General features: G+C 54.3%; 1 protein-coding gene across 1 annotated transcript; it reads right to left on the bottom strand.

The window, feature by feature from the left end:
* Window positions 1-747: 747 nt before the first annotated feature.
* Window positions 748-27,561, bottom strand: LOC142024680 (uncharacterized). Its single transcript, XM_075016834.1, has 13 exons — window positions 27,245-27,561; window positions 25,827-25,914; window positions 25,170-25,296; window positions 24,209-24,322; window positions 21,512-23,377; window positions 19,002-19,399; window positions 14,636-14,762; window positions 13,980-14,093; window positions 12,303-13,720; window positions 5,068-5,716; window positions 4,625-4,681; window positions 3,290-3,403; window positions 748-2,971 (listed from the first exon to the last, which is right to left on the bottom strand). Exons 2-13 carry the CDS (start codon window positions 25,839-25,841, stop codon window positions 1,374-1,376), a joined length of 6,597 nt encoding a protein of 2,198 aa, XP_074872935.1. The 5' UTR covers window positions 25,842-25,914; window positions 27,245-27,561; the 3' UTR covers window positions 748-1,373.
* Between the last annotated feature and the right edge of the window lie 142 nt (window positions 27,562-27,703).

The raw sequence follows: 27,703 nt of genomic DNA, 5'->3' as shown, positions 1-27,703 counted from the left end.
CCTGAAACAAGAGAGAACTGCGGGGAAAGGCCCTCACTGCGCAGAGCCACGAAGGCCGAGGGTCCGAGTCCTCCCTCTAGCTCCCTTCACCCGGAACCCCACAAGGCTGGGCCCAGGGCTCCCACGGGGCTCCCCCACCTGTGATCACTCAGCACAGGGCTTAAGGCGGGGGCGGCTCACCCCTTGGGGCAGAGTGTGGTGTGCGCGCACACTCACACACAGATGGATAGCTAGGGTGTACCTGTACACGCACGCACACACACACACAGATGGATAGCTTGGGTGTACCTGTACACACACACACACACACACACACACACACAGCTAGGGTGATAAGTGGTTGTCCAGCTGACTAAAACCACGCCGGATTATGGATGTTGACAGACAAGAGTGTTCTGGATTACAGAGGTTCAACTTCTAGTCCAATATCCAAATGTTCAACACCAGGGTAGTCCCGATGGGATTGGAGGTCTCAACTTCCACTCTACCCCTGCCCTCCATGCCAAAGGAAGCTTAAGAAAATAGGAGATAAAAAGATCAGATCCCAAGAGTTTTTCTACAGATTTTTGCAGCCTCTTGAAAGTACTCTGTCCTTGGGTGTAACCTTCTACAGTTGCCCTCTACTTTCTAAGTAGAACTGGGAATTAATTACTAGGGTTAAAACAAGGTAATTAGCCATAAAATTGGTCATAGACTGTTTACCACAAAACCAAAGGAGACATACAAAGAGATAATTACACCCAAGCATTCTGCATATGTTAACATTTTATTCTGATATCTGAATTAACAGCATAGAGACAGACTGAAGCCCTATGGCTATTAACCTCTAAAACAGAGAGGTAAATGCAGAGGAACATGGTTACTCCCTTCTTGCAAGTCTTTAAGAATGCAAAAATACAGGACAAAACAAAACAAACCCCAGAAAAACCAAGCAGTCCCATAGCATTTCAAAGACAAAATGTTATCGATGAGGTAGTGAACTTTTGTGGGTAAAACCCACTGCAGAAGATTTTTCATCAGTAAATCCAATGGCGTGCTCTTAAAGTTCCTTCCCTCATAAATGAAATTGTTAGGCTTTAAGAACAAAAACGCAGTCAAGTAGCACTTTAAAGACTAACAAAATAATTTATTAGGTGATGAGCTCTCGTGGGAGAGGCTTAGGCTTTAAGGTGCTACAGGACTGCTTGTTTGATTTTTTTTTTTTTGTGGTGCTATAGATTAACACGGCTATCCCTCCGAGACTATTTAAGAATGCAAGCTTTCATTTCCAATTCCAGCTCATCTAAGGAGGTGGACAGCCTTTTATAATGTCTCCCTAAAGGTTGAATCTGAGGCAATTACAGGCAAGGAACTTCACCCCTTCTGTCCCTGTGTCAAAGAAGTTTAGATGCCCTGTGGGTTCTCTCATGTTTTACGAGGTTTGACTTCTGGGTGAAACTTTTCCCGCAGTCCAGGCACTTATGGAGTTTCTCTCCTGTGTGTTTTCGCCGATGCAAAACAAGGGTTGACCTCCGTACGAAAAACTTCCCACAGTCCAAGCACATATGGGGACTCTCTCCTGTGTGGACTCTCTGATGAGCTACAAGATCTGACCTATGTATGAAACACTTCCCACACTCCAAGCACTTATGGGGTCGCTCTCCTGTGTGGATGGCCTGATGTCTAACAAGGTGTGACTTCTGAATGAAACATTTCCCGCACTCCAAGCACTTATGGGGTCGCTCTCCTGTGTGGATGGCCTGATGCACAAAAAGGGCTGAACTCTGAAAAAAACTTTTCCCACAGTCCAAGCACTTGTGGGCTCTTTCTCCTGTGTGAACAACCTGATGATAAACAAGACCTGCTCTGCGTGTGAAACTTTTCCCACACTCCAAGCATTTATGGGGTCTTTCTCCTGAGTGGACGGCCTGATGTTTAACAACATCTGACCTCCGGATGAAACTTTTCCCACAGACCAAGCAGTTATGGGGTTTCACTCCAGTGTGAACTGCCTGATGATTAATGAGGTCTGACCTCCATATGAAACATTTCCCACAGTCTAAGCACTTGTGGGGTTTCTGTCCCGTGTGAACTGCCTGATGATAAACAAGACCTGACCTAGTTATGAAACTTTTCCCACAGTCCAAGCACTTGTGGGGTCTCTCTCCTGTGTGGAACACCTGATGTTTGACAAGGTCAGACCTCTGTATGAAACTTCTCCCACACTCTGAGCATTTATGGGGGCTGTCTCCTGTGTGGATTTTCTGATGTGAACAAAGGACAGACTTCTGTATGAAGCTTTTCCCACACTCTGAACACTTATAGGGTCTCTCTCCTGTGTGAATGGCCTGATGTCTAATGAGGGCTGACTTCTGTATGAAACTTTTCCCACAGTCTAAGCACTTGTGGGGTTTCTCTCCTGTGTGAACTGCCTGATGATAAACAAGACCTGTTCTAGTTATGAAACTTTTCCCACAGTCCAAGCACTTGTGGGGTTTCTCTCCCCTGTGCATAGCCTGATGTTTAACAAGGTATGACCTCTGCAGGAAACTTTTCCCACACTCGAGGCATTTACTGGGTTCCTTTCTGGTGTGGTTTCTCCCATGGTCAGAGCAGTTACTGAAGCTTTCCGTCCCGTCCAAGCAAGGAATGGATTTCTCTCCAGTATGGATCATCTGGTGCGTCAGAAAGTGTGACCTTGGACTGAATCCTCTCCCACGCTGCAGGCAGTAGTAAGGTTTCTCTTCCTTTGGATTTGCATTCTGGGCTGTGGGATCCCTGTTTCCATTTATGGAGTCATCCTTTTTCATCCCTGGGGGCATTCCTAGCAGCGTCTCCGACTTGTGCCAAGTTCCCCAGGTTTCTCCTTGTTCCCTGCACTGGGGGAGATTACCATCAGCTCTTCCCGCTAAGCTCCCCTGTGCTTCAAATTCCCCAGGCACCTCCTGGCATTCATTCTCCTTCTGCTTCTCACTCGCTCGCTCATCACCTGCTGGGAGAGAGACACAATCCAGACAAGAGTCACTGTGCTAGGGAGAAAGAGGAACAGCACCAAGGAAAACACAACACACCGTAGTGTCACAGGCTGAACAAATGGATTCTCTCTTCACATCCCAGCTGAACATGCACAGGGAAGAAAACTCCTGAAGCTAACAGAACGTATGATAGTTGTGAGCGATAGCTGTGAGCGATAGCTGCTCATCTGCCCTGGGTGAAAGGAGGCAGAACTCAGGGCACTAACTCGCCCCACAGTTTTGGCATGCTCAACTTTTTCCTTCATCCCCTAGATGGTTTCTGGGTCAGTCCTCACCTGTGCTGGTGCCTCTTGGAATCTCTCTTCCCTCCCTGGCCTGGAGATCAGACACCCACGGCTCTTCCCCTCGCTCCAGCCGGGTGATCAGCTCCGGTTTGGGAATGGGGAACCCTGCGCAAGGGGGGAAATCAGAACAGATCAGGGGACAGGGAGGGTTGAGAGAGAGTCTGTCACAAAGGGCATTCCCTGAGAACAAATTGTCCCCGGGCTGAGCTGGGGAATGGGGAACCCCAGAGGAAGGGAAAGTGGGCACTGAGTCCCCTGGGTAGAAGCCAACATCTGGGGAGTTGAACTGTGCAGTCCAGAGACACTCACACACAGACGGCTGAGGAGGTAAGCTGAATTATTTCACCCAGGATCTGGGCCCTCCGGGGGATCTCACTGACAGGTCCAGAGCTCTGAAAATAAACCGCTGCCTCTTTCTAAACCTGCAGAGCTCAGAACTTTCCCCACAGCTGGAGCGGTTCCCAAGGAGGAGGGCGAACAAATGGAGATTGTTTTGGGCTGAACAAGAACCAACACAGACGGGACAAGCACGGACTTGTGCCTCTTTGAAAGCTGGGTGCCTGGGGCTGGTTTATCACATCCATTAGTGTTTGACACCTGTGTCCCACCAGCGAGGGGATGGAGATGCAAGTCCCTCTCACCCGCAGCTCTGCAGTATGGAATCATTTCCCTCCCAGTCGAGTTAACCAGGAAAAATCCTGACGCTCGGACCCTCAAGCTGCTAATCCCCGAGGGGCCGGGACGCCCTTACCCAGCGAGGTCACCGCCTGGTAGTTCTCCTGCATGACGGCCCTGTAGAGGGCTCTCTGAGCGGGGCCCAGCAGCGCCCCCTGCCCCGGGGTGAAATACACAGCCACCTCCTCGAAGGTCACCGCCATCTGCAACGACCACAGGCCCCCGCTCAGCGCCGCTGCCCCGGTCCCTGGCCTGCTGTCCAGGGGGGAGGAGGCCCAGAAAGACAGAGCCCCCACACCCTGCTCCAAGCACCAGCAGGGGGAGGGGGAAGGTGAGAGCTCCTTGTCCCCCAGCACACGGCGCCGGGCAGGGGCTGCTCCTTCCCCACACGCCGCCAGCCCCAGGCTGCTCCGGGGAGCAGAGCTCTGAGCCGGGGACAGGGATCCCGACAGCTTCCCTCCGGGTTTCCCAGCATCCTCTGGCCGGTGGGATCCGGCTGCGGCCCAGGGAGTCGTGGAAACGTTCCCACCCTTGGCCGGGGGGGTGTTTCCCGGTTGAGCCATGGGAGAATGTCCCACCCACCCCCAACCCCTTGTACACCTCAGAACATCAGCAGGTTTCCCACCACTGTCTCCTCTGATCAGCTCCTACCTGAGCTGGCTCCAGCCCAGCCATGGCCCTGCCCTGGCTGCTGGGAGACGGGAGGACCTGGAATGAAACACGGACGTGATGCTTCAGCCTGTCGGGGTGAGACGAGAGATGGGGGGGGGGCAGGAGTCCCCCCCCCCCCGCGGATCTTTAAACCCTTCGCAGGACCAGCATCATTCAGCCAAAGGGCAGAACCCGAAGCCACGTGAGGGGTTTCCCCACGCAGCCGTGTAACACCCACAGGCCTCGGGGGGCGGCAGCTCGGCCCCAGCGCGGCTCCCCCGCCCCGCACTGCCGGCGGCAGCTTCCCGGGCCCGGGGCGGGGATCGCAGCCAGCCCGGCGGGGAGCAGCCCGGGGCCGAACCCTCCCCCTGCAGCCCGCCCGGGGGCACCGGGCACCGGGCACCGCTCCCGGGGCTGGGCCGGGCCGGGCCGGGGGCTCTTACCTTCCCCCCGAGCGCTGCCCGCCCTGGGCCAGGGGCAGGGGCAGGGGCTGGGGCTGGGCCGGGCAGGGCCCTGGCCAGGCTGGGGGCGCTGCCCGCCCGCCCGGGGAGCGGCTCGCGGGGAGCAGCGGGACTGGCCCGGCTGCGGCTGCGGCTGGAGGTTCCCCTCTCCCGGCTGCAACCAGGGCTCCGGGGCCCCGCAGCAGCCCCCGCCCGCCCGGGAGGGAGGGAGCCGGGGAGCAGAGGCCCCGCAGCGGCTGCCGCTCGCTTCCTGCGGCCGGCCGGGGGCAGCCAGCGATCGCTTCCCCGCGCGGCTCCGGCCGCCCCTGGGTCCTAGCGAAGCTCCGGGCGCGCCGCAGCCCCCAGCCCCAGGCAGTGTCTCCAGCATTAAGGGGCGTCGGGCAGAGCTCCCGGTGTCAGCGGTGCAGAAAGGAGACGGGCAGACCCCGAGGAGGGGGACGCCGGGGGGTGTCTGGGCCGCCTGGGAATTGTCCGGAGTCCCCAGTGCCCGCAGCACAGGGAGGAGCTGGTTCTGGTCCTTGAGAGGGGCCCGGAGCCGGCCGCAGCAGGGGACACGTTTCTGGGGGCGATCGGGCTGTGGGACACCTTCCCCTGCAGAAAGGAAGGTCCTGTGTCCGGGGCTTCCTTTGTGCTACCAGGGCTGCTTTTGTAATGGGCCAACCACGCCCAGTCTCTGTTCAGTGCTTGGTTGGTTGGCCCATTTCAAAGCAGTTTCTCGGCTCCTGATGTTCACACCTCCATATTAGCATCTAACAATGGGCCACATCCCCCCTGACTGAACTGACTTGATTCCTCCTCTCTTGATGTTCACAGCTCCACATTAACTGGTAAGAATGGGCCACATCCTCCATGACTGAGCAGACCTTGTCACCTCTGGCCCTCCCCTTGACTGACATTCCCTGTTTAAATCCTCCTCTGAAAGCTCTCCGCTCATGTACCTGAGGAAGCGGGTCTTTGCCCATGAAAGCTTATGCTCCAAAATATCTGTTAGTCTACAAGATGCCACAGGACTTCTTGTTGTTTTTGAAGATACAGATTAACTCTGCTCCCCCTCTGATTTTGTGTGTAGACACGTCGAGAGTTTTGTCGACAAAAGGCCACTTTTCTTGCCAAAACTCTGTAGTGTAGACATGGCCTTGCTGAATTTTAATACAACTCCGCCCAATGTTGACCACTTTCCCTGGTGAAAGGGTTGCACATTTAAAGATTGTCTATTTTTCCTTTAAAGACCCCCACGAGAGGAAACCTTTTGGACTGTAATTTTTTTTTTCCTATTTAATCAGCCAATTTGTATAAATCGCCAGTTTTTCTTGGCTGGGGGCAGGTTAGCCTAGGGTGTGAGGAGTAGCCAAGTGTTGTGTGTGGGCAGGGAAGGGGTAGCGTATAGCCAGTCACTCTAACTCAGGGACCCATCCATGCAACAAACCTCGTTGCCAGCTCTGCCCGCATATCTACACCAGCAACACCATTACAGGACCTAACCAGATCGGCCACACCATTGTCGGTTCATTCAGCTGCACATCTACCAATATAATTTATGCCATCGTGTGCCAGCAATGCCCCTCTGCTATATACATCGGACAAACTGGACAGTCTCTACGTAAAAGAATAAACGCACACAAATCAGACATCAGAAATGGCAATATACAAAAACCCATAGGAGAGCACTTCAATCTCCCGGACCACACAGTAGCAGACTTAAAAGTAGCTATCCTACAGCAAAGAAATTTCAGGACCAGACTCCAAAGAGAAATTGTTGAGCTACAATTCATCTGCAAATTCGACGCCCTCAGCTCTGGCTTAAACAAAGACTGCGAATGGCTGGCTAAGTACAGAAGCAGCTTCCCCTCCCTTGGTGTTCACACCTCCAGATCAACTGCTGGTAGTAAGCCTCAGCCTTGCTGACTGAGCTACCCTTGTTATCCCCACCCTCGCTCTGGCTTATTTATACCTGGCCCTGCAGATTTCCAAGACCAGCATCTGATGAAGTGAGTCTGTGCTCACGAAAGCTCATGCTCAAAACTTTTCTGTTAGTCTATAAGGTGCCACCGGACCATTCGTTGCTGTTACAGATCCAGAGTAACACGGCTACCCCTCCGCTATATGGCCAGGGAGTAGCTCAGAGGGTAACCCTGCTGTGCCCACCCTGAGCCTCACCATTCACGGTTTGGAGGTAGGAGGGGGCTGGATTGGGGGGGGTGTGCTGGGGATTGAGGGGGGCACCCTGTGCATGGGAGTCAGCCTGGGGGTGCTGGGAATTCAGCATGGGAGGGGCAATCAGGGAACAAGATTTCAACCCCCCAGGAGGCATCAGGGATCAGAGGTTCAGCCCTGTAGCTTGAAATGGCTGGCAGACCCCCCCCCCAATTAAGAAACACTGCTTTGGGGTGCAGACGGCAAGAGGTGGCACACACCCTCACTGACACCACATGCCCTTACCCCCTCTGTCTCACACAGGCTGCCTCTACCCCCCAGCGCCTGCACCTCCTTCCGCCTCTGCCTGAGAGCGCCCCCTGCTGGCCACCCACTGCTGCACTCACCCGCCAGCCCCAAAGAGGCTGCCCTGACTGGGGACTGACCAGCGGGGGGACCCCTGGATTGGAAAAGATGGGACAATTTGTCCGTTTTTTAAAATAAAAAAAGTCGTGACACCCACAAAAGGTCTTAACTAAGGGACCGTCCCTTTAAAACCAGGAAGGGTGGTGTTATGGAGCTGGGGAGGGTGACCAGGCCTCGCACCCCATCCGCAGTTAGAAATGACTTCTGGTAGCCCAGAAGGTTTATTAGTCGACAGGGACACAGCATGGTACAGGCTTGACTGTGCAATAGCCAGAAACGGTCAGTCGAATCCTTATTGGGGAGAGGAGGCCCCGAAGAGGAGAGGGGTCCCCAAACCTGGGACTCTGCCTCCTTTGGTCCCCTCCAGCCTGAGGACTAACTGCTCCCCAAGGCCCAGCTTCCAATTCCAATCAGCCAGGCTCCACCTCCCCTCTTTTTTTCTGTTTCCCAGGGAACAAAGGCATCACCTGGTTGCTAGGTTACAAAGATCAGGGACTTCCAGCGTTGCCCATCACCACCCACACTGCTTGGCCAGATGCTCACCCTTGAGAAATGTAAGCTGGAATCCGCCATGCCTGGTTTCTTTCTCAGGCCCAGGAGGGGTCTGGGGTGTAATAGGTTAGCCCAAGAGAGGCTGGGAGCCAGGCCACCTGGGTTCCATTTCTACCTCTGGATGCTGTATGAATCTCCAGCCTTTACCATTTGCCTCTTCAAAGCCCAGAGCTGCATTTATCCCCTAGGTAATCTGAGTGCTATAGGAAAGAAAAAAGCAGGAAGGCCCAGAGGCAGATGGGTAAACAGACTTCTTTATTGCAAATACAGATTGAACCTCTCTGGTCTGGCAGCCTCAGGCCCTGACTGGTGCCAGACGATGGGAGGTCAATATTGTCTAGCACATTACCAACACTTCCACAGCTCACTGGGCTCTGAGAAGACACTGAGGGGTAAATATCAGCTAAAGAACAGCCCAGACGACTGAGAGCCATGACTCATGGCTGGAAACAGACTTTATGGGACCGCGGGAAACTTGGCCACACCCACGATAACTAAAATCATGCCCGATTCCAGATGTTACTGGATGAGAGAGTTCCGAATTAAAGAGGTTCAAGCTGTACTTCTTCCACCTCGGACCCCAGATTTGTCTGTGAGCTCTAAGGTAACCACAAGTGCATTCTTTTCCTCAAGGTAGTATGTAAATACACTTATCTATTACACGTCCCTCTAAGTCCTTAGAGGTATAATCACCTGTACAATGCATATTAATAAGCACCTAATAAACATTATTACACCCACCCATTTACAGCACTTTTGGCTGAAGCACGTGGTTTTCACAGCACAAACTCCTGGGATCAGCAGCTAACGAGAAGTGTGGCCCTGAATATGTTCATTAAAAAGATGGGAAGCTGGGAGAAGAAAAGATTGAAGGCTTCTGATGTTAGATTCTTGGGGCAGCAGTGGCTTAGCTTGCTCGAGGCCTGGGAGAGAGGTAGCCAAGCACATCTATCAATCAGTAGGGCCAGGGTCTGCCCCTGCCATCCCCTATTGCTTTAGAACAATTATCCAGACCTTTATTTAACTCTACCCTACCCCAACAGGTTCCCTGTTAGCTCAAGTCAATTCCCACCCCCGCAACACAGTGGTTCCTACCCTGGGGTGTGTAGGACCCCTGGGGGAGTGAGAGTATTCCAGGGGGGTTTGTGATAGAAAGAAAAGATAAATAAAAATGATCATAGACAATACATTTGAAATCAATTGCAAAGTTACCATCAGTGATTATTTTTAAATGAAATCTCTTCCACTCCTGTTATGAATGGCCCTCCGAAAATCTACAGAATCAGCACACTAGAACTTGAAGGGACCTCGAAAGGTCATCGAGTCCAGTTCCCTGCCCTCACAGGACTGAGCGTAGCAACCCTAAACAGGGAGGTCTATTTTAATAGACACTTTGCATTACCGTGTATCTTTGTATTTCCCTGTATTATCCTGTATCTCTTAATAGGAGCTTTGTACCTCTTTTATCTAACTCCATACTGAACCTCAGGCTCCATTCTGAGGGATATGCTTTTCCGTATTACTTGTAAATCTTGAGCCGTCTCTGCGTGAAAATGGGGGCACACGAGATGCATCTGGAAGTGTGAATGTGGATGCTTAGAGAGTTCACCTCTGGAGCTGCCTGTCTGGACAACAAAGACTTGGAGGCTGAAGAACAACGAGAACTGGACTCTACAGCAGTGACCCACCCCGAGGAAGATGAAGTCCCACCTGTAGGTGATGAGTCACACAGAAACCTGGGTGGCAGGAAAGGATCAAACCCATCCGCCATTGACTGGTGACTCACAGTGCCTGAGGCAGTGGGACAGAACCAGAACTATGGACTAAGAGCTATAAAAGACGTGTGCAGCGCTACAGGGTTGGGTTCCTCGTCTTGTCAGCATTGGAGAATTGATCCGGCTCAACAGAACCTGGCTCCCCGCTCACCTCTAATTCATCTGGCCAATGGACTGGAGAGAGCAACCTTTCGTAACTATAAGAAACCGCAAGACAGAGTGTGAGTGTGCGTGTGTATATTGCTGGAAGTAAACTATGTGTATTATATGCATATAATATAATGGTGCTGTACTCTGAATAGAGGCGGCGTTCTTGTTTTATCCCTCGAAAAAGATCCCGTGTGCTTCTTGAAAGCGTAACACAAGCACCATCTTCTAGACCATCCCTGATAGGTGTCTGTCTAACCTGCTCTTAAATATCTCCAGTGATGGAGATGCCACAACCTCCCCAGGCAATTTATTCCACTGTTTGACCACCCTGACAGTTAGGAACTTTTTCCTAATGTCCAACCTAAACCTCCCTTGCTGCAGTTTAAGCCCATTGCTCCTTGTCTCTCCATCTGCTAACCCCAACCACCAGGCTCCTTGCCCCAAAGCTCCCCATCCCCAGCTGGGCTCTGCCACCAGCCACAACCCTGCTGTTGGCCCCATGAGCACATTAGTCCAGCAACATCCGCAGTCCTTCCTGACCAGGGATGTTGCTGCACCAGAAAGTCCTGGACCAGAAAGGACTTTAATTCATTTGTTATTCTCTAAAGGTGCCACAGGACTGCTTGTTATTTGTGAAACCACAGACTACCACAGCTACTGCTCTGCACATAATGGCTGCGTTCCCGCTAATGTCTTCCCTTCGGTGTGGAATAAATTTTGTTATGTGCACCAAGGTATGGGTGGATGTGCACCACCAATGGAAACTCATGCTGCCCCCTGCGGGCCACTTCGCTCATCTGCTGGGGGGCACCAGAATCTCTCCTGGGCGGCCGCCCACATGCTTAGCCTACAGAGAGCACTGAATGATGGGGCAGACAGGTTTTAGAAGTGGCTGGACACAAGCTGGACGTTCCTGGTCCAGCACGTGGGGTCTGACCGGTTGCGAACAAAGGGGTTTATTGGACCAGATGTGGACAATTCCACCCTCCCATGCTCACAGACTCCAGACTCTGCAGAGGATTGTGAGCAGACCCAGCCTTAAGCCCCTTCTGGCTGCCGGACTGTATGCCCTGACCTGGCTACTGGCTGCACTCTCCTGCTAGCCCTGGGTGCCGACCCCAGCCACCAAGGCTGCTCACTCCCAGTTGGACTCTACTGCCAGCCCCAACCCCGCTGTGGGCCACTTGGGCTCTCTAATCCAGCAGTTATCTGTGCTCCTACCTGACCACAGATGCTGCTGGACCAGAGAAGTTCAACCTGTACTTCAATTCACCAAGCTAGCAACAACTAGATTCTATAAAGCCTTAGTAGCTACACTGAGAGTAAAATCCAATTGCTTTAAAACAACCCAGTCTTGGGCTACCCTCCCAAACAGCCCTGTTAAATGTGATGGGGTTTCCTGAAAATCACATTCTTTTCAAAAAGGTTCTACTGATCCCCAGTGATCGGACACATTACCACCCAAGTTAATGAATTCTTCATTTCTGACCCAAATAGACACTTACAGCCAATCCTCATGAACTCAACTTCCTTAAGGAATAAAAGGAGCGAGACTGGGTTAAACTGGGTCAGAACAGACGTGAACAGAAGCGTAGGTGGACTTCATGGCAGAGGTGACACATTGGAACTGAGAAATGAAATGCTTCTGAAGAGAATCTTAAGGTTATTTTCTAATGTCCAAATGTTCAGGACCAAGGCTGTCCAGATGGGACTGGATAGCTCACTCTTGCAATTCAAAGGCCCCCCACGTGAAATAAAGGTTGTGAAGATCTGGAACGAAAGGTTCAGGTACCAGGAGAATGTATAGATTTCTGCAGCCTCTCACGTATCTAACCTGGAACGGCTCTAATTACTACTTACGTAACCTATTTCTTACCTATTTCTAAATGTTGAATCTGCGGCTACGTCTATACTAGACGTAGCAGTCGACCGCTGATATGCAGTTTTAGCTAAGCCAATTGCACAGCTAAAATCGGCTTACCGGTGGTTGACTGCTATGGCTGTCCTTGCCAAAGAAGGCCAACGGGACCGTTTCTCCCACCGACTTTCTTTAATCTTTTCACCGCCTGCTAGGAGTTCCTGGGTTGACATCCGCTGAGCAGGTTGATCTTACCCCATAGTGTGGAAACAGGCAGAGTTAATTAGACTCCAAGCTGCTTAGCCCTCCCTGGCCATGTATTACAGAAGTTTTGCTGAGGTGTGGCGTCTCTGATGTTTAATAAGAGATGATCTCTGGGCGAAATTTTTCCCACAGTCCAAGCACACGTGGGGCCTCTCTCCAGTGTGGACAACCTGGTGTCTAGCCAGCTTTGCCCTCTCTATGAAACTTTTCCCACAGTCCAAGCACATATGGGGTCGCTCTCCTGTGTGGATGGCCTGATGCTTCACGAGATCTGACCTCTGTATAAAACTTTTCCCACAGTCCAAGCACTTATGGGGTCTCTCACCTGTGTGGATTAACTGATGTTTAGAAAGATCTGACCTATGTAGAAAACTCTTCCCACAGTCTAAGCACTTGTGGGGTCGCTCTCCCGTGTGGACGGCGTGATGCTTAACGAGATCTGACTTCTGTAAAAAACTTTTCCCACAGTCCAGGCACTTATGGGGTCGCACGCCTGTGTGGATGGCCTGATGTACTACCAGCTGTGACCTCCAAATAAAACACTGTCCACAGTTTAAGCATTTATGGCGTCTCTCTCCTGTGTGGATGGCTTGATGTTTAGAAAGATCTGACCTATATATGAAACCCTTTCCGCAGCATAAGCACTTATGTGGTCTCTCTCCTGTGTGGATTGCCTGATGTTTAGTGAGATCTGACCTCCGTACGAAACATTTTTCACAACCTGAGCACTTATGGGGTCTCTCTCCTGTGTGGATTGCCTGATGTTTGGTGAGATCTGACTTACATAGGAAATGTTTCCCGCAGTCCAAGCAGTGAAGGGGTCTCTGTCCTTTGCGGACGGCCTCATGTTCAGCACGATCTGACTTAGATATGAAACTCTTTCCGCAGTCTAAGCATTGACGGGGTCTCTCTCCCGTGTGGATGGCCTGATGTTTAGTGAGATCTGACCTCTGTACAAAACCTTTTTCGCAGTCTGAGCACTGATGGGCTGTCTCTCCTGTGTGGTTTATCTGATGAGTATTTAGGACTAACTTCCAACTCAAAGAGTTCCCGCACTCAGGGCACTGAATTGTTTTCTCTCCCGTGTGGCTTCTCCCAGGAGTACTGAAGCCTTCTCCGTGGTCCAACCCTTTGTCTCCAAGGTGGATAGTTTGAGATGGAACAAAGTGCGAACTCAGAATGAAGGCTTTCCCACACTGGGGGCAATGGTAGGGTGTCTCTTCCTTGGGTTTTGTCTGCTGGACAGTGGGATCCTTGCATCTTTTCCCACATGGAACAGATTCAGCCATTTGTGCCCTTGGGTTGGTTCCCACCAGCCTCTCCGACCTGGGCCAGTTTTCCCAGTCTGCTCCCTGCTCCCAGCACTGGGAAAAATCCTCTTCAGCTCCTCCTACCAAAGTCCCCTCTGGTTCCATTGCCCCAGGAATGTCCTCCAGACAGTTCCAGTCCTTGTTCTCTCTCATGGTGTCATCACCTGCTGGGAGAGAGAGGGAAACAATCCAGGCAAGAGCCATTGTGCTGGGGACAAAGAACAGTAATGATGGAGAACCCAAGACAATAAAGTTGCAAACCCTGAGTAACTGGACAGTACCTCCACCTCCCACCCAAACAGTCACAGAGACGGAAAGCCCTGTCCTGGCTGAGAGGAGAAAGAACCGAGGGCAATTACTGATACCACATTTTAAGAATGGTCAGATTTTTTATTCAGTTCACCAGGTTTCTGGGTCAGTCCTCACCTGTGTGGGATCCTTTCAGGATCTTCCTTTCCTCTCCGGCCTGGAGATCAGACACCCACGGCTCTTCCCCTCGCTCCAGCTGGGCGATCAGCTCCGGTTTGGGAACGGGGAACCCTGCAGAGTGGGGGAAATCAGAGCTGGTCAGGGGGCAGGGAGGGGCGAGAGAGCATCTGTCACACAAAACCTTCCCTGAGTGGAACCTGTCCCCGGGCTGCGCTGAGGAATGTGGAGCCTGCTTGGGAGAGGAAACATTAATGCCCTTACTCTGGAGCTGTGCTGACACACAGCTCTGGAGATCAACCTCGGCCTCCTTCTGAACCTGCAAATCCCAGAGCCCTTCCCCACGGCTGCAGCGGTGCACGAAGAGGGAACTGACCACGGATTTGGTGGCTGAATGTGAAACAACACAGACAGGACAATGAAGGACTTATGCTCCCTCGACAACTGGAGCGGAGGGGGATGGTTGAGCTTGTGTGTTAGTTTTCCAAGGCCACATCCCATTGGAGAGGCCACAGAGATACAAGTTGCTTTCACACAGCGGCTGTGTGCGATGGAACCCGTTCCTGGCCGGTCAACCTGACCGGGGAAGAACCTGACCAGTATCAGACATTCATGTCCCACAGCTTCTAACAACCGAGGGGCTGGGACGCCCTTACCCAGCGAGGTCACCATCTCGTAGTTCTCCTGCATGACATCTTCATAGAGGGCTATCTGAGCGGGTCCCAGCAGCGCCCCCTGCCCCAGGGTGAAATATACAGCCACCTCCTCGAAGGTCACCGCCATCTAGAACAACAAGAACCCCTCGCTCAGTGCCAGCTGTCCCAGCTGCCATCCCACTAGAGACAGGAGAGTGAAAATACCCTAAAAGCTCTTGAAGGCCACGAGTTGCGATATCCTACCCATAACCGTCAGAGCAGCCACGAGGATTTCAGGAGGTCAAGGGACAAGGTGAGAGCTCCTTGTCCCCCACAGAAGATGGAGGAGGGCTGGGTCTTGTCATGGAGCTCACGCCAGAATAGTAGCACTGGAAGGGACCTCAGGAGGTCATAAAGTCCAGCCCCCTTCCCTGGGCTTGATAACTTCTCCAGCATCACAGCAAAGGCCTCTTCCCAGCTGCCTCCCGGTCCTCAGGTCAGGCTGCAGCCCTGGGAGCCAGGATTATGTTCCCAGGCCTGGGCTGGGGGCTTATGTCCTGTTTGAGAAGGGGGCGGCATGTCCATCTCTTACCCACCAGCTGTGTCTTCTGGGGGTTCCAAGGTGCAGTATCTCCTGCCTGACTCGCCAAAGATCCAGCCCCACCACCTCTTCCTGAACCACAGCTGACCAGAACAACTAGGAACAACCAGCGAAAACACGAGTGGGGCGGGAGGGGTGCTCATAACCCCCTCTGCTGAGCACGACGGCATTAAGGAAACTTCCCCAGCCTTGTGTGCATCAAAGACGGGCCAGGAAGACATCTCCGTTCGCACGGAGGACGGAGAATCCAAAGCGGGAACCCCACTGGACTCTGGGACCAGAAGAGCCGGGGAGCATTGCATGCTGGGAAATCCCTGCTCCAGCTGGTAACGAAGCCAGGCGTGTACGCCCCCAGCTCAGCAGTTATCAGACCCCGTGTAGCCAGACAGAATCCCCCCTTTTGCTCTACTCCATCTTGCCTTCCCTAGGTGCTTCAGAGCACGAAAGGGCTAAAGGAATAGCCCAGCCCTGGAATGCCCGAGAGCGCAGATGGGCTTGTCTTAGCCACGGTGTTTGAAGCTCCGGAGCAAAGCCAAGAACAATGGGCTAATTAACAGCCAGGCCTCGGACTACCCTTGGCTAATTGCCATCAGTTGATTCACCAAGACACTTGTCCCAGACAGGAGGAAAATCTCCTTGCCCATTAAGAAACAAATGCCCTCCATTGTCTCTACCTCACAGGTGTAAACTACGCCCTTGAACTCCCTGTGAGAGCCAGCATCAGACACATTAATTCAATTAAACCAAGGAAGAAGCCTACGTGACCCAATGGGTATAAAAGAGGGGTCCGGCAGACCCCCTATTTGAGCTCCAATCATCTTTCCTGCCAGACAGGAGGGTGGGGGTCTCCCCAGGTCCCCGGGGATGCCCGACTCCTAGAGAAAAAGGGACAAAGGACTTCTTCCCAAGGGACTGAGAGGAAAACTGGCCAAGCCACGTTGGTTACGCAGGGGTGAGAATAAGACCTGCTAGGTATTTTACTTTTTATTTCTTTTGCGCACATTGAACAAGTATAGAGCTATGAATTAGAATGTATGCCAGCTATTTGTAATCAAGGTATAAACCTTGTAACAATTGTGACCACAAGAGCTTAACTTGCTAGGTAAACAAACAAACATTTTAACAGGAAGAGATTAACTTGTTAGATAAATAGGCAAAGTAATTAATAAAGTGCTAACCTGACTCCTCCTGTTACTGTGCAAACCGAACACAAAACAAAATACCCAGCTGCTTTCAGACTGGTCACTGGTGGGCTCTGCCATAGACAATGGTATAAATGGCATCTCACCTGGCCATCGGCTAACACCTCATCCAGTAAATCCACTGCTGGGGCCCAACATACTGAAGCTGCCTCATTGCGTTATGGGTAGGGTGACCATGTTGCCCTGTGAGGAATACGGGACACCAGCTTGCAGGGAGGGGGGCAGGGCAGCTGTCCCATGTCCAGGCTCCTTGGTGATGGGGGATGCTGCTCCAGGGATGAAGAAGGATGGGGGCTTCAGAACCCCCGGTGGGGGGTATTCCAAAGCCCCCCAGCGGGGGATGCAGGAAATAAAGCAGGAGCCAACTCCCTGAGGCTTGGGCTGCTGGGCAACAAGGTGGCTGACCCATGGAGTGGCTCCCTGGCAGCAGGTGCCTCCCCTAAGTATATGGCACCAGGGAATGAGTGGGCTGCCACAGTGAGGTTCCAGGGAATGGGGCAGCTGCCCCACAGAGCAGCAGGGTGCAGAGCTCCAGGGAACAGGAAGCCAGAAGAGGAGCTCCCTGGCTTGAGAGGCTGCCACCCCCAAGACACCAGGTGCCAGGGAACAGGAGCCCTGCAAAATACAGGACAGTTGGCCTGTTTTCTTCAAAACGTCAGGATGCCTGTGAGACAGCTTAAATAAGGGACTGTCCTGGCGAAAATCAGGCTGGACAGTCCCTGGAAGGAACACCGCCCGCAGGCAGCAAAAATCACTTCTCCCTGTCTCACGTAAACAAAACAACTTCGGGACATTCCCTTAAACGAGCCGCTTCCCCACAAACAAATCTAACGTCCTCCCTTGGAACCATTGTCATCTCTCTCCAAAGCCCCTTCCCCAGGCTGCAGTGAAGACTCTGATGCATGTATCTCGATCAGCGGCTCCCAACCTTTTCAGGACGGTGACCCACCCTAGCAACTCAGGAAGACTCTGCGGCTCGCGGCCATTCAAAAGCAGGGGACAAGGGAGGGGCTCCCCCGGGGAAAAACGATTTTATAACTCTTGCTTAAACTACCCCCAGGCTTAAACCCCTCAGCCCCAAAATGCTCCCTGCTAACCTCACACAAATTCCATCGCTACCCCCGCTGAGCCTTTGCCAGGCCGTTTCGGCCTCCTCCAGCACTCCCCCCGCACCCTTCCTACTCCCTCCCCAACCCGCCACATGGGCAGTTCCCCTCCCTGCCGTGCCAAAAGGGGACTCAGTTTAGTTGGTTTGATGACCAGATCCCTCCCGCCAGCAGTTAAACCAATGAAATTGAGTTCCATTTCAGCGCAGCAGGGCAGGGACAAGGAGCCAAGTGGCGGCAGAAGCTGCAAATGGCTCCTTAAAGAGCCACATGTGGCTCGGAGTCACCCAGCCGGCAACCCTTAGAAAATCTAATGGCAGCCCAGGGCTGGGTCCCGACCCGTAGGCTGGGAACCTCTGATCTAAATTCTGCATCCATTCCACTGGGCCTTCCACGTCTGAGTGCTTGTGCTGGGGGACGTTCCTCTGCCGTGTCTACCTACCACTCTGGAATCCCAGCTCACAAACCACCTGGGAATCAAAACAGGCCTGGAGCCCTTTAAAGACTGACGAAAGAATTGATTAGGTGACCAGCCGTCCTGGGACAGACCCACTTCTTCCGATCTACAGAAGAGCCCGTCCAGCCTGGAAATGCCATCGCTCGGCAGAAGTGCGTCTGTCCCACAACAACTGATCGCTTAATTAATTCTTTTGTTCATCTTTAAAGTGCTACTGGTTTGTTTTATGAAGCTACAGCCGAAGGCTCCCCTGGGAGCCCTTATTGATTCAAGCCTCAGGCAGGGGAAAGACCCAGCTCTCTCTCAGCCTAAGCACTTGATATTCCCGATGTGATCAGTTATGGTTTGCTAAACCCAACTGTTCAACTCAGACTTAAGGGAGATTTAATATGCATCTGTTTTGGTTTGCTGAGACGGGGGGGCGGGGGAAGATCTAGGGTGCTGGGGGGGGACACAAAAGAACAACCGGATCCCAGCTGGAGGCCAGTGGCTACAGCCAGGGACGAAGGGCTGGCGGCTTAATGCAGACGAAGGAAGTGAGAGTGGGATTGTTTCCAATGCTGAGAAACGGGGGGACAGTTGTAGCTGGGGGGGTGTAAGCGGGTCCCCGGATCAAGTCCCCTGCAGCAGCTCGGCAGCACCTCATGGGGGCGGGGAGCGCCGCCCTGGCCCGGCCCGGCCCGGCCCTGCGATCACCGGGGGTGGGAAACGGGAGAGCAGATCCTGGGAAAGGCGGGAGGAAAAGCCCCTCTGTCCCCACGCCGCCACGTTCGTCCCACCGCTGCAGCGGCCTCACCGCATCCCCCGAGCGCTCGGTGTCACCCTCGGCCCGTCCGCCAGAACCTGGACCCCGCCCCCATCGCCCGCCCCGCATCCCGGCGGCTCCCCCGGGCCCGGGGCGGGGATCGCAGCCAGCTCGGCGGGGAGCAGCCCGGGGCCGAACCCTCCCCCTGCAGCCCGCCCGCCCGCCCGGGGGCACCGGGCACCGCTCCCGGGGCTGGGCCGGGCCGGGGGCTCTTACCTTCCCCCCGAGCGCTGCCCGCCCTGGGCCAGGGGCAGGGGCTGGGCCGGGCAGGGCCCTGGCCAGGCTGGGGGCGCTGCCCGCCCGCCCGCCCGGGGAGCGGCTCCCGGGGATCAGCGGGACTGGCCCTGCTGCGGCTGCGGCTGGAGGTTCCCCTCTCCCGGCTGCAGCCAGGGCTCCGGGTCCCCGCAGCAGCCCCCGCCCGCCCGGGAGGGAGGGAGCCGGGGAGCAGAGGCCCCGCAGCGGCTGCCGCTCGCTTCCTGCGGCCGGCCGGGGGCAGCCAGCGATCGCTTCCCCCCGCGGCTCCGGCCGCCCCTGGGTCCTAGCGAGGCTCCGGGCGCGCTGCAGCCGGCAGACGCTGCCTCCTGGCGGCCCCACCCTGCCCCGCAGACAACTGTCTGGTCCGCCGTATTTCACCCCGGGGCAGGGGGTCCAGGTTAAACATGAGGAAAAACTTTTTCACTAGGAGGGTGGTGAAGCATTGGAATGTTCTACCCAGGGAAGTGCTGGAGTCTCCATCCCCTAAGTCTCGCCTCGACAAAGCCCTGGCGGGGCTGATCTGATGGGTTTGGTCCTGCTTAGAGCAGGGGGCTGGACTTGGTGGCTTTTTTAGGTCTATTGTTCTATGATTGTGACAGACACTCTCTCAGCCATCCCTGCCCCCGTTCTGGTCTGATTTCCCCTCACACAGGGTTCCCCATTCCCAAACCCGAGCTGATCGCCCGGCTGGAGCGAGGGGAAGAGCCGTGGGTGTCCGATCTCCAGGCCGGGGAGGAAAGAGAGACCCCAAGCAGCGCCAGCCCAGGTGAGGACTGACCCAGAAACCATCTGGGGGATGAAGGGAAAAGTTGAAACTCCCAAATCTATGGTATGAATGTCCACAGTGGCAGAACCTGCCTGCCTACGGTTAGTCCTCTGTGAGCGTTCGGGTGGGAAGTGGAGGCAGAATCCAATGGCTCAGCCTGTGACACCTCAGTGTGTTGTTTTCCCTGGTGATGTTCCTCTTTCCCCCCAGCACAGTAAGTCCTGTCTGGATTGTGTCTCCTTCTCAGCAGGTGATGAGCAAGTGAATGGGAAGCAGAAGGGGAATGAACCGTAGGACGTGCCTGGGGCAATGAAACCAGAGGGGACCTTGGTGGGAAGAGCTGAAGGGGATTTGCCCCAATGCTGGGAACAGGGAGCAGCCTGGGGAAATTGGCCCAGGTCGGAGAGGCTGCTGGGAAACCCCCCAGGGAAGAAAATAGCTCAGGGCATTGGCTGTCAGGGAGTGGACAAGGATCCCACAGTCCTGAAATTGACCATAGTCCCAAGCATCACTAAAAAATACCTTATTGAATATGTTCAGAGCTCTCCCAGGGAAGTTTACAACCAGAGTGAGCAACATGCTTTTGAAGTCAACTTATTTCCTAAAGAACACAGGTAATGAATTACAGGCATTAAAATAAGGTGATCACCCAAGAAGCACTTCCGAGAGACACGCAGTGGATGACATTACGCACCAGTTTGATCTAGCTGTTAAATGTCCTTTAGGTCTCCAAATTACGAGACGACAAGTTGAACCTCTCTCGTCCAGCAACATCTCTAATCTGGCATGGTTTTAGTTAGCAAGGTGGATGTGGCCAACTTTCCTGTGATCCCATAAAGTTAGTTTCCAGCCACCACTCCTGGCTCTCCAGGTTCTGTGCTGTTGTTTTAGCTATAATTTACCCCGAAATGTCTTCTAAGAGCCCAGTAGGCAGTGGAAGTGTTGGTAACGCTGCCAAACAACAGTGGTCTCCCATGGTCTGGTAAATTTGCTCGTTTGGCACTGGGCAGGTCCCGAGGGTGCTGGAATAGAGAGGCACAACTTTGATTACACTGTTGAGCTTTAACAAAGGGTGTGTCTACACTCGCATTCCTCTTTCAAAAGAGGTATGCAAATGAGGTGAATAAAAATGTAAATGAAGAAAGAATTTGCATATTCTAATTTTGAAGGTGTTTCTTTCAAAAGAAGAAAGCCAGTGCAGAGGCTGCTCGTTCGAAAGTAAACCCATCTTCAAAAGAATCCTTCTTCCCTTTATTTAATGGGAAGATGAGGTGCTGAATATGCAAATTTACACCTCATTTGCATTTTCAATTTACCTGATTTGCATGCTTCTTTTGAAAGAGGACTGCAAGTGTAGACACACACAAGATGTAGGTAAACACAACTTATTACAATTACTATGTTCTTCCAAAACAAACAAGCAGTCATGTAGCACTTGAAAGACTAAAAATAATTTATTAGGTGATTAGCACTCGTGGGTCAGGCCCACTTCTTCAGATCTGGAAACAATCAGACACAGACTCACACGCCCGCCTCTCGGTGCTGTTTTCTTCCAGTTTTTTAAGAACAGAAGTTTACGTTTCAAAGCTCTAGCTTATCTAATTTGGAAAGGAGCCTAATTACTATTTACACACATTTCTGCCTCTGAAGGGTGAATCAGGATCAATCCACCGACAAGTGGCTTAACCATTTTTTGGCAAGTGTTACAGAAGTTTAGCTCCTGTGTGGATTCTTCTATGCTGAATGAGGCGTGACTTATATAGGAAACTTTTCCCACAATCCAAGCACTTGTGGGGTTTCTCCCCAGTGTGGGTTCTCTCATGTAGAACAAAGGATGCTTTGTCTCTGAAGCTTTTCCCGCAGTCTGAGCAGTGGTGGGGTCTTTCTCCCGTGTGGATCCGTTGATGAATTATAAGATGGGATCGCTCTGTGAAACGTTTTCCACAATCCAAACACTTATGGGGTCTTTCTCCTGTGTGGATGACCTGATGTTTAACAAGGGCTGATCTCTGTATGAAACATTTCCCACAGCCTAGACACTTATAGGGTCTCTCTCCGGTGTGGATTCTCCGATGTTTAACAAAGTCTGACTTCCATATGAAACTTTTCCCGCACTCCAAGCACTTGTGGGGTCGCTCTCCTGTGTGAATTCCCTGATGTTCTACCCAGTGGAACCTGGCTCGGAAACTTTTCCCACAGTGCACGCACTTGTAGGGTCTGGCTGCTGTGTGGCTTTGCTGATGTTTAACAAGGAATGACCTGTATACAAAACTTTTCCCGCAGTCCAAGCACTTGTGGGGTCTCTGTCCCGTGTGAACTCCCTGATGCTCTGCCCAGCGTAACCTTGCTTGGAAGCTTTTCCCACAGTATGTACACTTGTGGGGTTTCTCACCCATGTGGATTCTCTGATGTTTAACGAGGTATGACCTGTGTGTGAAACTTTTCCCACAGTCCAAGCACTTGTGGGGTCTCTCTCCTGTGTGAATAGCCTGATGTTTAACAAGGTCCGACTGCCAAAGAAAACATTTTCTACAGTCTAAGCACTCATGGGGTCTCATTCCAGTGTGGATTCTCTGATGTTTAACAAGGGATGACCTCCATATAAAACTCTTTCCACAGTCTAAGCACTTATGTGGGCTACCTCCTGTGTGGCTGGCCTGATGTTTTCGAAGGGCTGATTTGACCCTGAATTTTGACTCACAGTGCAAACACTGGTAGGGTCTCTCTCCTGTGTGGATGGTCTGATGAATAAGAAGGTCTGACCTCCGTCTGAAACTTTTCCCACAGTCCAAGCACTCATGGGGTCTCTCACCTGTGTGGATGGCCTGATGTTTCACAAGATCTGACTTCCATATGAAACTTTTCCCACATTCAAAGCACTTATGAGGTTTCTCTCCAGTGTGGGCCGCCTGATGGCGAACAAGGGTTGACTTCCATTTGAAACTTTCCCCACAGTCTAAGCACTTATGGGCTCTCTCTTCTGTGTGGACTGCCTGATGTCGAATGAGGACTGACCTCCATTGGAAACTTTTCCCACACTCTAAGCACTTATGGAGTCTCTCTCCTGGGTGGCTTGTTGGATTTATCTTCCGTTCTGATGTCCAATTCAAACAGTTCCTGCACTCGGGGCATCGAGAGGGGTTTTCTCCTGTGTGGCTGCTCCCGTGGTTATTAAGGTCTGGGCAGTTATTGAAGCTTTCTCCGCTGTCCAAGCATTGCAGGGGTTTCTCTCCAGCATGGACTGTCTGAGGGACCACAAGGTATGATCTTGGAATGAACCCTTTCCCACAGTGGAGGCAGTGGTAGAGTTTGTCTTCCTTGAGATCAGTCTGCTGGGATGTGGGATGCTTGTCTCCTTCTTCATATTTAACAGATTCATCTATTTTCTTCCTTGGGTGGTCTTCTTGCAGCTTCCCCAACCTGTACCAATTTCCCCAGTTCCCAGGTCCTTGCTCCCGGCACTGGGAAAAATCCCCTTTTGCTCCTCCCAGCAAGGTCCCCTCTGGTTCCGTTTCCCCAGGGACGTCCTGCTGTTCATTCTCCTCCTGCTTCTCACTTACTCGCTCATCACCTGCCGGGAGGGAGACACAATCCAGACAGGTGTCACTGTGCTGGGGGAAAGAGGAACAGCCCCAGGGGAAAACACAACACACTGAAGTGTCACAGGCTGAGCAGTTGGATTCACCCTTCACTTCCCACCCAACACTCTGAGGCAGCGTCTCCCCTTGCATTCCTCTTTCGAAAGGGGTACACAAAATGAGGGAAATTGAAAATGCAAACGAGGTGCTGATTTACATATCTGAGGCCTCATTTGCATATTCTCCTGTCCAAAGAGAGGACAAGCCATGTAGACGCAGCTCTTTCCAAAGTAAACCCCGTCTTCGAACAAACCCTTCTTCCTATTTTTATGCAATCGATGGGATGAGTAACAGTAGAACCTGGCCCTCAATTACCTGTCGATTGATGTATTTTTAATGCTTCACTTAACTGCGGGACAGCCTAGGGAAAACTAAACATAGGAACACCCTCCCCATTTTTTATGGGAAGCAGGGCTCTTTTGAAGGTGGGGGGGAATACTTTGAAAAGAGCTGCAGCTACACCACTTTTCCTCTTCCGAAGGAGAATATGCCAATGAGGCACCAAATATGTAAATCTGCACCTCATTTGCATTTTTGATTCCTCTCCTTTGTACGCCGCTTTCGAAAGAGGAATGTGGGGTTAGAGACAGCCAGAGAGAAAGAAAGTTGGGAACTGGTGGTTGGAAATTTGGGCAAGACACCTGCTGACTACAGCCCGGCCCTGAGTGAGAGGAGGCAGAACTCAGGACGCTCACTCACACTGCAGTTTTGGGATGCTCAACTTTTTCCTTCATCCCCCAGATGGTTTCTGGGTCACTCCTCACCTGTGCCGGTGCCTCTTGGAATCTCTCTTCCCTCCCCGGCCTGGAGATCGGACACCCACGGCTCTTCCCCTCGCTCCAGCCAGGTGATCAGCTCCGGTTTGGGAATGGGGAACCCTGCGCAAGGGGGGAAATCAGACCAGGTCAGGGGGCAGGGAGAGCACCTGTCACAAAGGACATTCCCTGAGTGGAACCTGTCCCCAGGCTGTGCTGGGGAATGGGGAACCCAAAAGGATGGGAACAGGGTCACTGAGCCCTCTGTGGAGTGGCCGACATCTGGGGAGGGCAGAATAAACATTACACCCTCACAGGAGTTCCCAGTTTCTTTCTCTCTGGGGGCCTTGCTGACACACACAGAGTTCTGGAGTTAAACCCTTGCCTCTGTCAGCAGAGCCCAGAGCCTTCCTCACAGCAAGAGCTACTGCCAAGAAAGGAGGGGAGGGAAACAAGGATTCTACCTATGTGTGGGGATCATCCCCAACAGCACTTCTGCCCCTTTATAAGCTGGAGGGGTGGGCAGGTGGACCCTCATGCTGCCAAAGAAAGAGTTAAAACAGGACTTGGAGAGACCTCTGGCAAGAGCCAATGGGAAGAAGGCTTGAGGGAGCCAATCAGGGCCTGGCTGGGAATATAAAAACGGGGGCAAGGAGACCGGACCTCAGCCTCTCCCCAGCTCTGGAGTAAGAAGGACCTGTTCTTTATATTTAAAACTAGCCAGAGAGGTGTCAAGGAGCAAGAAAGGTTCCAACCTGACTAGCTGCCAGACTCAGGACCTGAGTAACCACATGGAGCTTCCTAGTTCCAGTTGTGCAGATCAGGGAGAGGTTAGTGGGTCAGTACCCATAGGAAGTGGGGCTGCAGTTTGCAGGGGTGGGGATGCAGGTCCTGGTATGACAGACCCTGCCCAGTGTTGCACACGCAGACCCCCTGGCTTCTAATCCCCGAGGGGCCGGGACGCCCTTACCCAGCGAGGTCACCGCCTGGTAGTTCTCCTGCATGACGGCCCTGTAGAGGGCTCTCTGAGCGGGGCCCAGCAGCGCCCCCTGCCCCGGGGTGAAATACACAGCCACCTCCTCGAAGCTCACCGCCATCTGCAACGACCACAGGCCCCCGCTCAGCGCCGCTGCCCCAGCCTGCTGTCCAGGGGGGAGGAGGCCCAGAAAGGCAGAGCCCCCCCGCCCTGCTCTGAGCACCAGAAGGGGGAGGGGGAAGGTGAGAGCTCCTTGTCCCCCAGCACACGGCGCCGGGCAGGGGCTGCTCCTTCCCCACACGCTGCCAGCCCCAGGCTGCTCCGGGGAGCTGAGCTCTGAGCCGGGGACAGGGATCCCGACAGCTTCCCTCCGGGTTTCCCAGCAGCCTCTGGCCGGCAGGGTCCGGCTGCAGCCCGGGGAGTCCGGGCAGTTTTCCCAGCCCTGCCCAGGGGGACGTCTGGGGGTCAGAAATGGGGGAATGACCCTTCCTATGCACCCCCCCCATGGGTCTTTTCAGGAAATCCGTCACAGGTTCAATGTGTCCCAGCAGGGTCATCACCTGGGGTCCCCAACCTGCTGCTCTCTGTGTGTTTCCTCCCCCACACCAAACACCCCTCAGCCCCACCTCCATGTTTCTCACAATCCCCTACCTGAGCCGGCTCCATCCCAGCCGTGGCCCTGCCCTGGCTGCTGGGCGACGGAACGACCTGGAGGGAAACGTGGCTCCGATTCCTTAGCCTGGGGGTGAGAGGGGCATGGGGGAGGTTACAGAAGGGGCCGGGTCCATGTCCCTCCCTGACTTCCCCCAGGCTCTCGCCAGAGACAGTCTCTGGGCTCTGCCCGGCTGGGAGGTAAAACCTGCAGTCGCTGTGTTACAACACAGACCCGGCCCCTCCCCTGAGACCCTTTTAGCCCCCCAGGGAGAGTGTCTGAGTGCCGAACCAGAGACTCATAAAACACTAGGACCGGAAGGGCGCTAGAGAGGTCATCGACCGCAGCCCCCGCCCTCCTGGCAGGACCAAAACCATCCAGACCAGCGCTCAGCAACCTGTCACCTCGCTGCACACGTCAGCGCTTGTTATAACTTCACAGTGCACCCAGTACCTGGAACTCATCCCTCTCCCCCCCTGACCCCATCCCCCAGTTCTCCACCAGAGCCAGGTACCCCCATTCCCATCTTCTCCACCAGAGCCAGGCAGACCCATTCCCCCACATCCCCCTCCCCTCCCTCACAGCCAAGCCCCCCCAGCCCCATCCCCCTCCCCTCTCATCCCCCAGAGCCAGGCACCCTCAGCCCCCTGTTCTAACCCAATCTCCAGAACCTCCCTCTAAGTGCCCCACTGGACGCAGGCCCCACAGCCCAGATTCAGTGCCCCACAGAGCTCCCTGCAGACCCTGCCTGGGGCACAGCCGGGGAGTAGAGCCACTGGGGGCTCCCCCAGAGAGCCGCTGAACCCCACCCCAAGGCCCGCCCTTGCACGGACACCGAATCTCGCGCAACCCAACCAGTGACTGGGGGGCAGGGGCGGGTGACCTGCCCCAGCTCCACCCCCTGTGTCTGCGGCTCCGCCTCTTCTGGTGGGAGGTGGGGCGCCCTTCCCCCCTTCCCCTTTACCAAGGGCCCGGGCGTCGGTCACCCCCCAGCCAGGGGAACACATCCCCACTGGCTGCTGGGCCGCCTCTCACCCCCTCTTGCCCCCTGGGCCGGGGGAGGGGCCTTGTGACTCCCACAGTCTCCCCACCCCACATCCCCCTTCCCTTCCGAGCCCCCTACTCACATCTTCTCTTCTAGTCCAGCCCCTGCCCCCAGGCCCATAACCCCCCCACAGCCCGATCCGCCGGTATCGCCCCACCCCCCCGACTCCTTCCCCTCCCCAGTCCCAGTCCCAGCCTTACCCCGGCACCCCATGGCCCCCCCCTTCTCCCCCACCCCCGGCAGCTTCCCCGGTCCCGGGATCGCAGCCAGCTCGGCGGGGAGCAGCCCGGGGCCGAACCCTCCCCCTGCAGCCCGCCCGCCCGGGGGCACCGGGCACCGCTCCCGGGACCGAGCCGGGCCGGGGGCTCTTACCTTCCCCCCGAGCGCTGCCCGCCCTGGGCCAGGGCCAGGGGCAGGGGCTGGGCCGGGCAGGGCCCTGGCCAGGCTGGGGGCGCCGCCCGCCCGGGGAGCGGCTCGCGGGGAGCAGCGGGACTGGCCCGGCTGCGGCTGCGGCTGGAGAGTCCCCTCTCCCGGCTGCAGCCAGGGCTCCGGGGCCCCGCAGCAGCCCCCGCCCGCCCGGGAGGGAGGGAGCCGGGGAGCAGAGGCCCCGCAGCGGCTGCCGCTCGCTTCCTGCGGCCGGCCGGGGGCAGCCAGCGATCGCTTCCCCCCGCGGCTCCGGCCGCCCCTGGGTCCTAGCGAGGCTCCTGCCGCGCTGCAGCCGCCAGAGCGGGTCTGTGCCCCGGCCAACCTACGCTCCAAAATACCCGTGAGCCTGCAGGTGCCCCAGGGCCGCGCGGTGTCTTTGCAGACACAGACTCGCAGGGCTGCGCC

Source organism: Carettochelys insculpta, chromosome 22 (genome assembly GCF_033958435.1).
Source record: "Carettochelys insculpta isolate YL-2023 chromosome 22, ASM3395843v1, whole genome shotgun sequence".
NCBI lineage: Eukaryota > Metazoa > Chordata > Testudines > Carettochelyidae > Carettochelys > Carettochelys insculpta.
The sequence above is the reverse complement of the archived record's forward strand: the minus strand, read 5'-3'. Positions and strand labels throughout refer to the sequence as shown.

What these genes read in the sequence shown, in the direction of transcription:
- LOC142024680 (XM_075016834.1), bottom strand. An exon ending in CCAGGCGGTGACCTCGCTGG is followed by an intron (nt 24,323 to 25,169) that starts GTAAGGGCGTCC and finishes CCCCTTGCGCAG; the next exon opens with GGTTCCCCATTCCCAAACCG. An exon ending in GGGCAGCGCTCGGGGGGAAG is followed by an intron (nt 14,763 to 19,001) that starts GTAAGAGCCCCC and finishes TTGTTGTTCTAG; the next exon opens with ATGGCGGTGACCTTCGAGGA.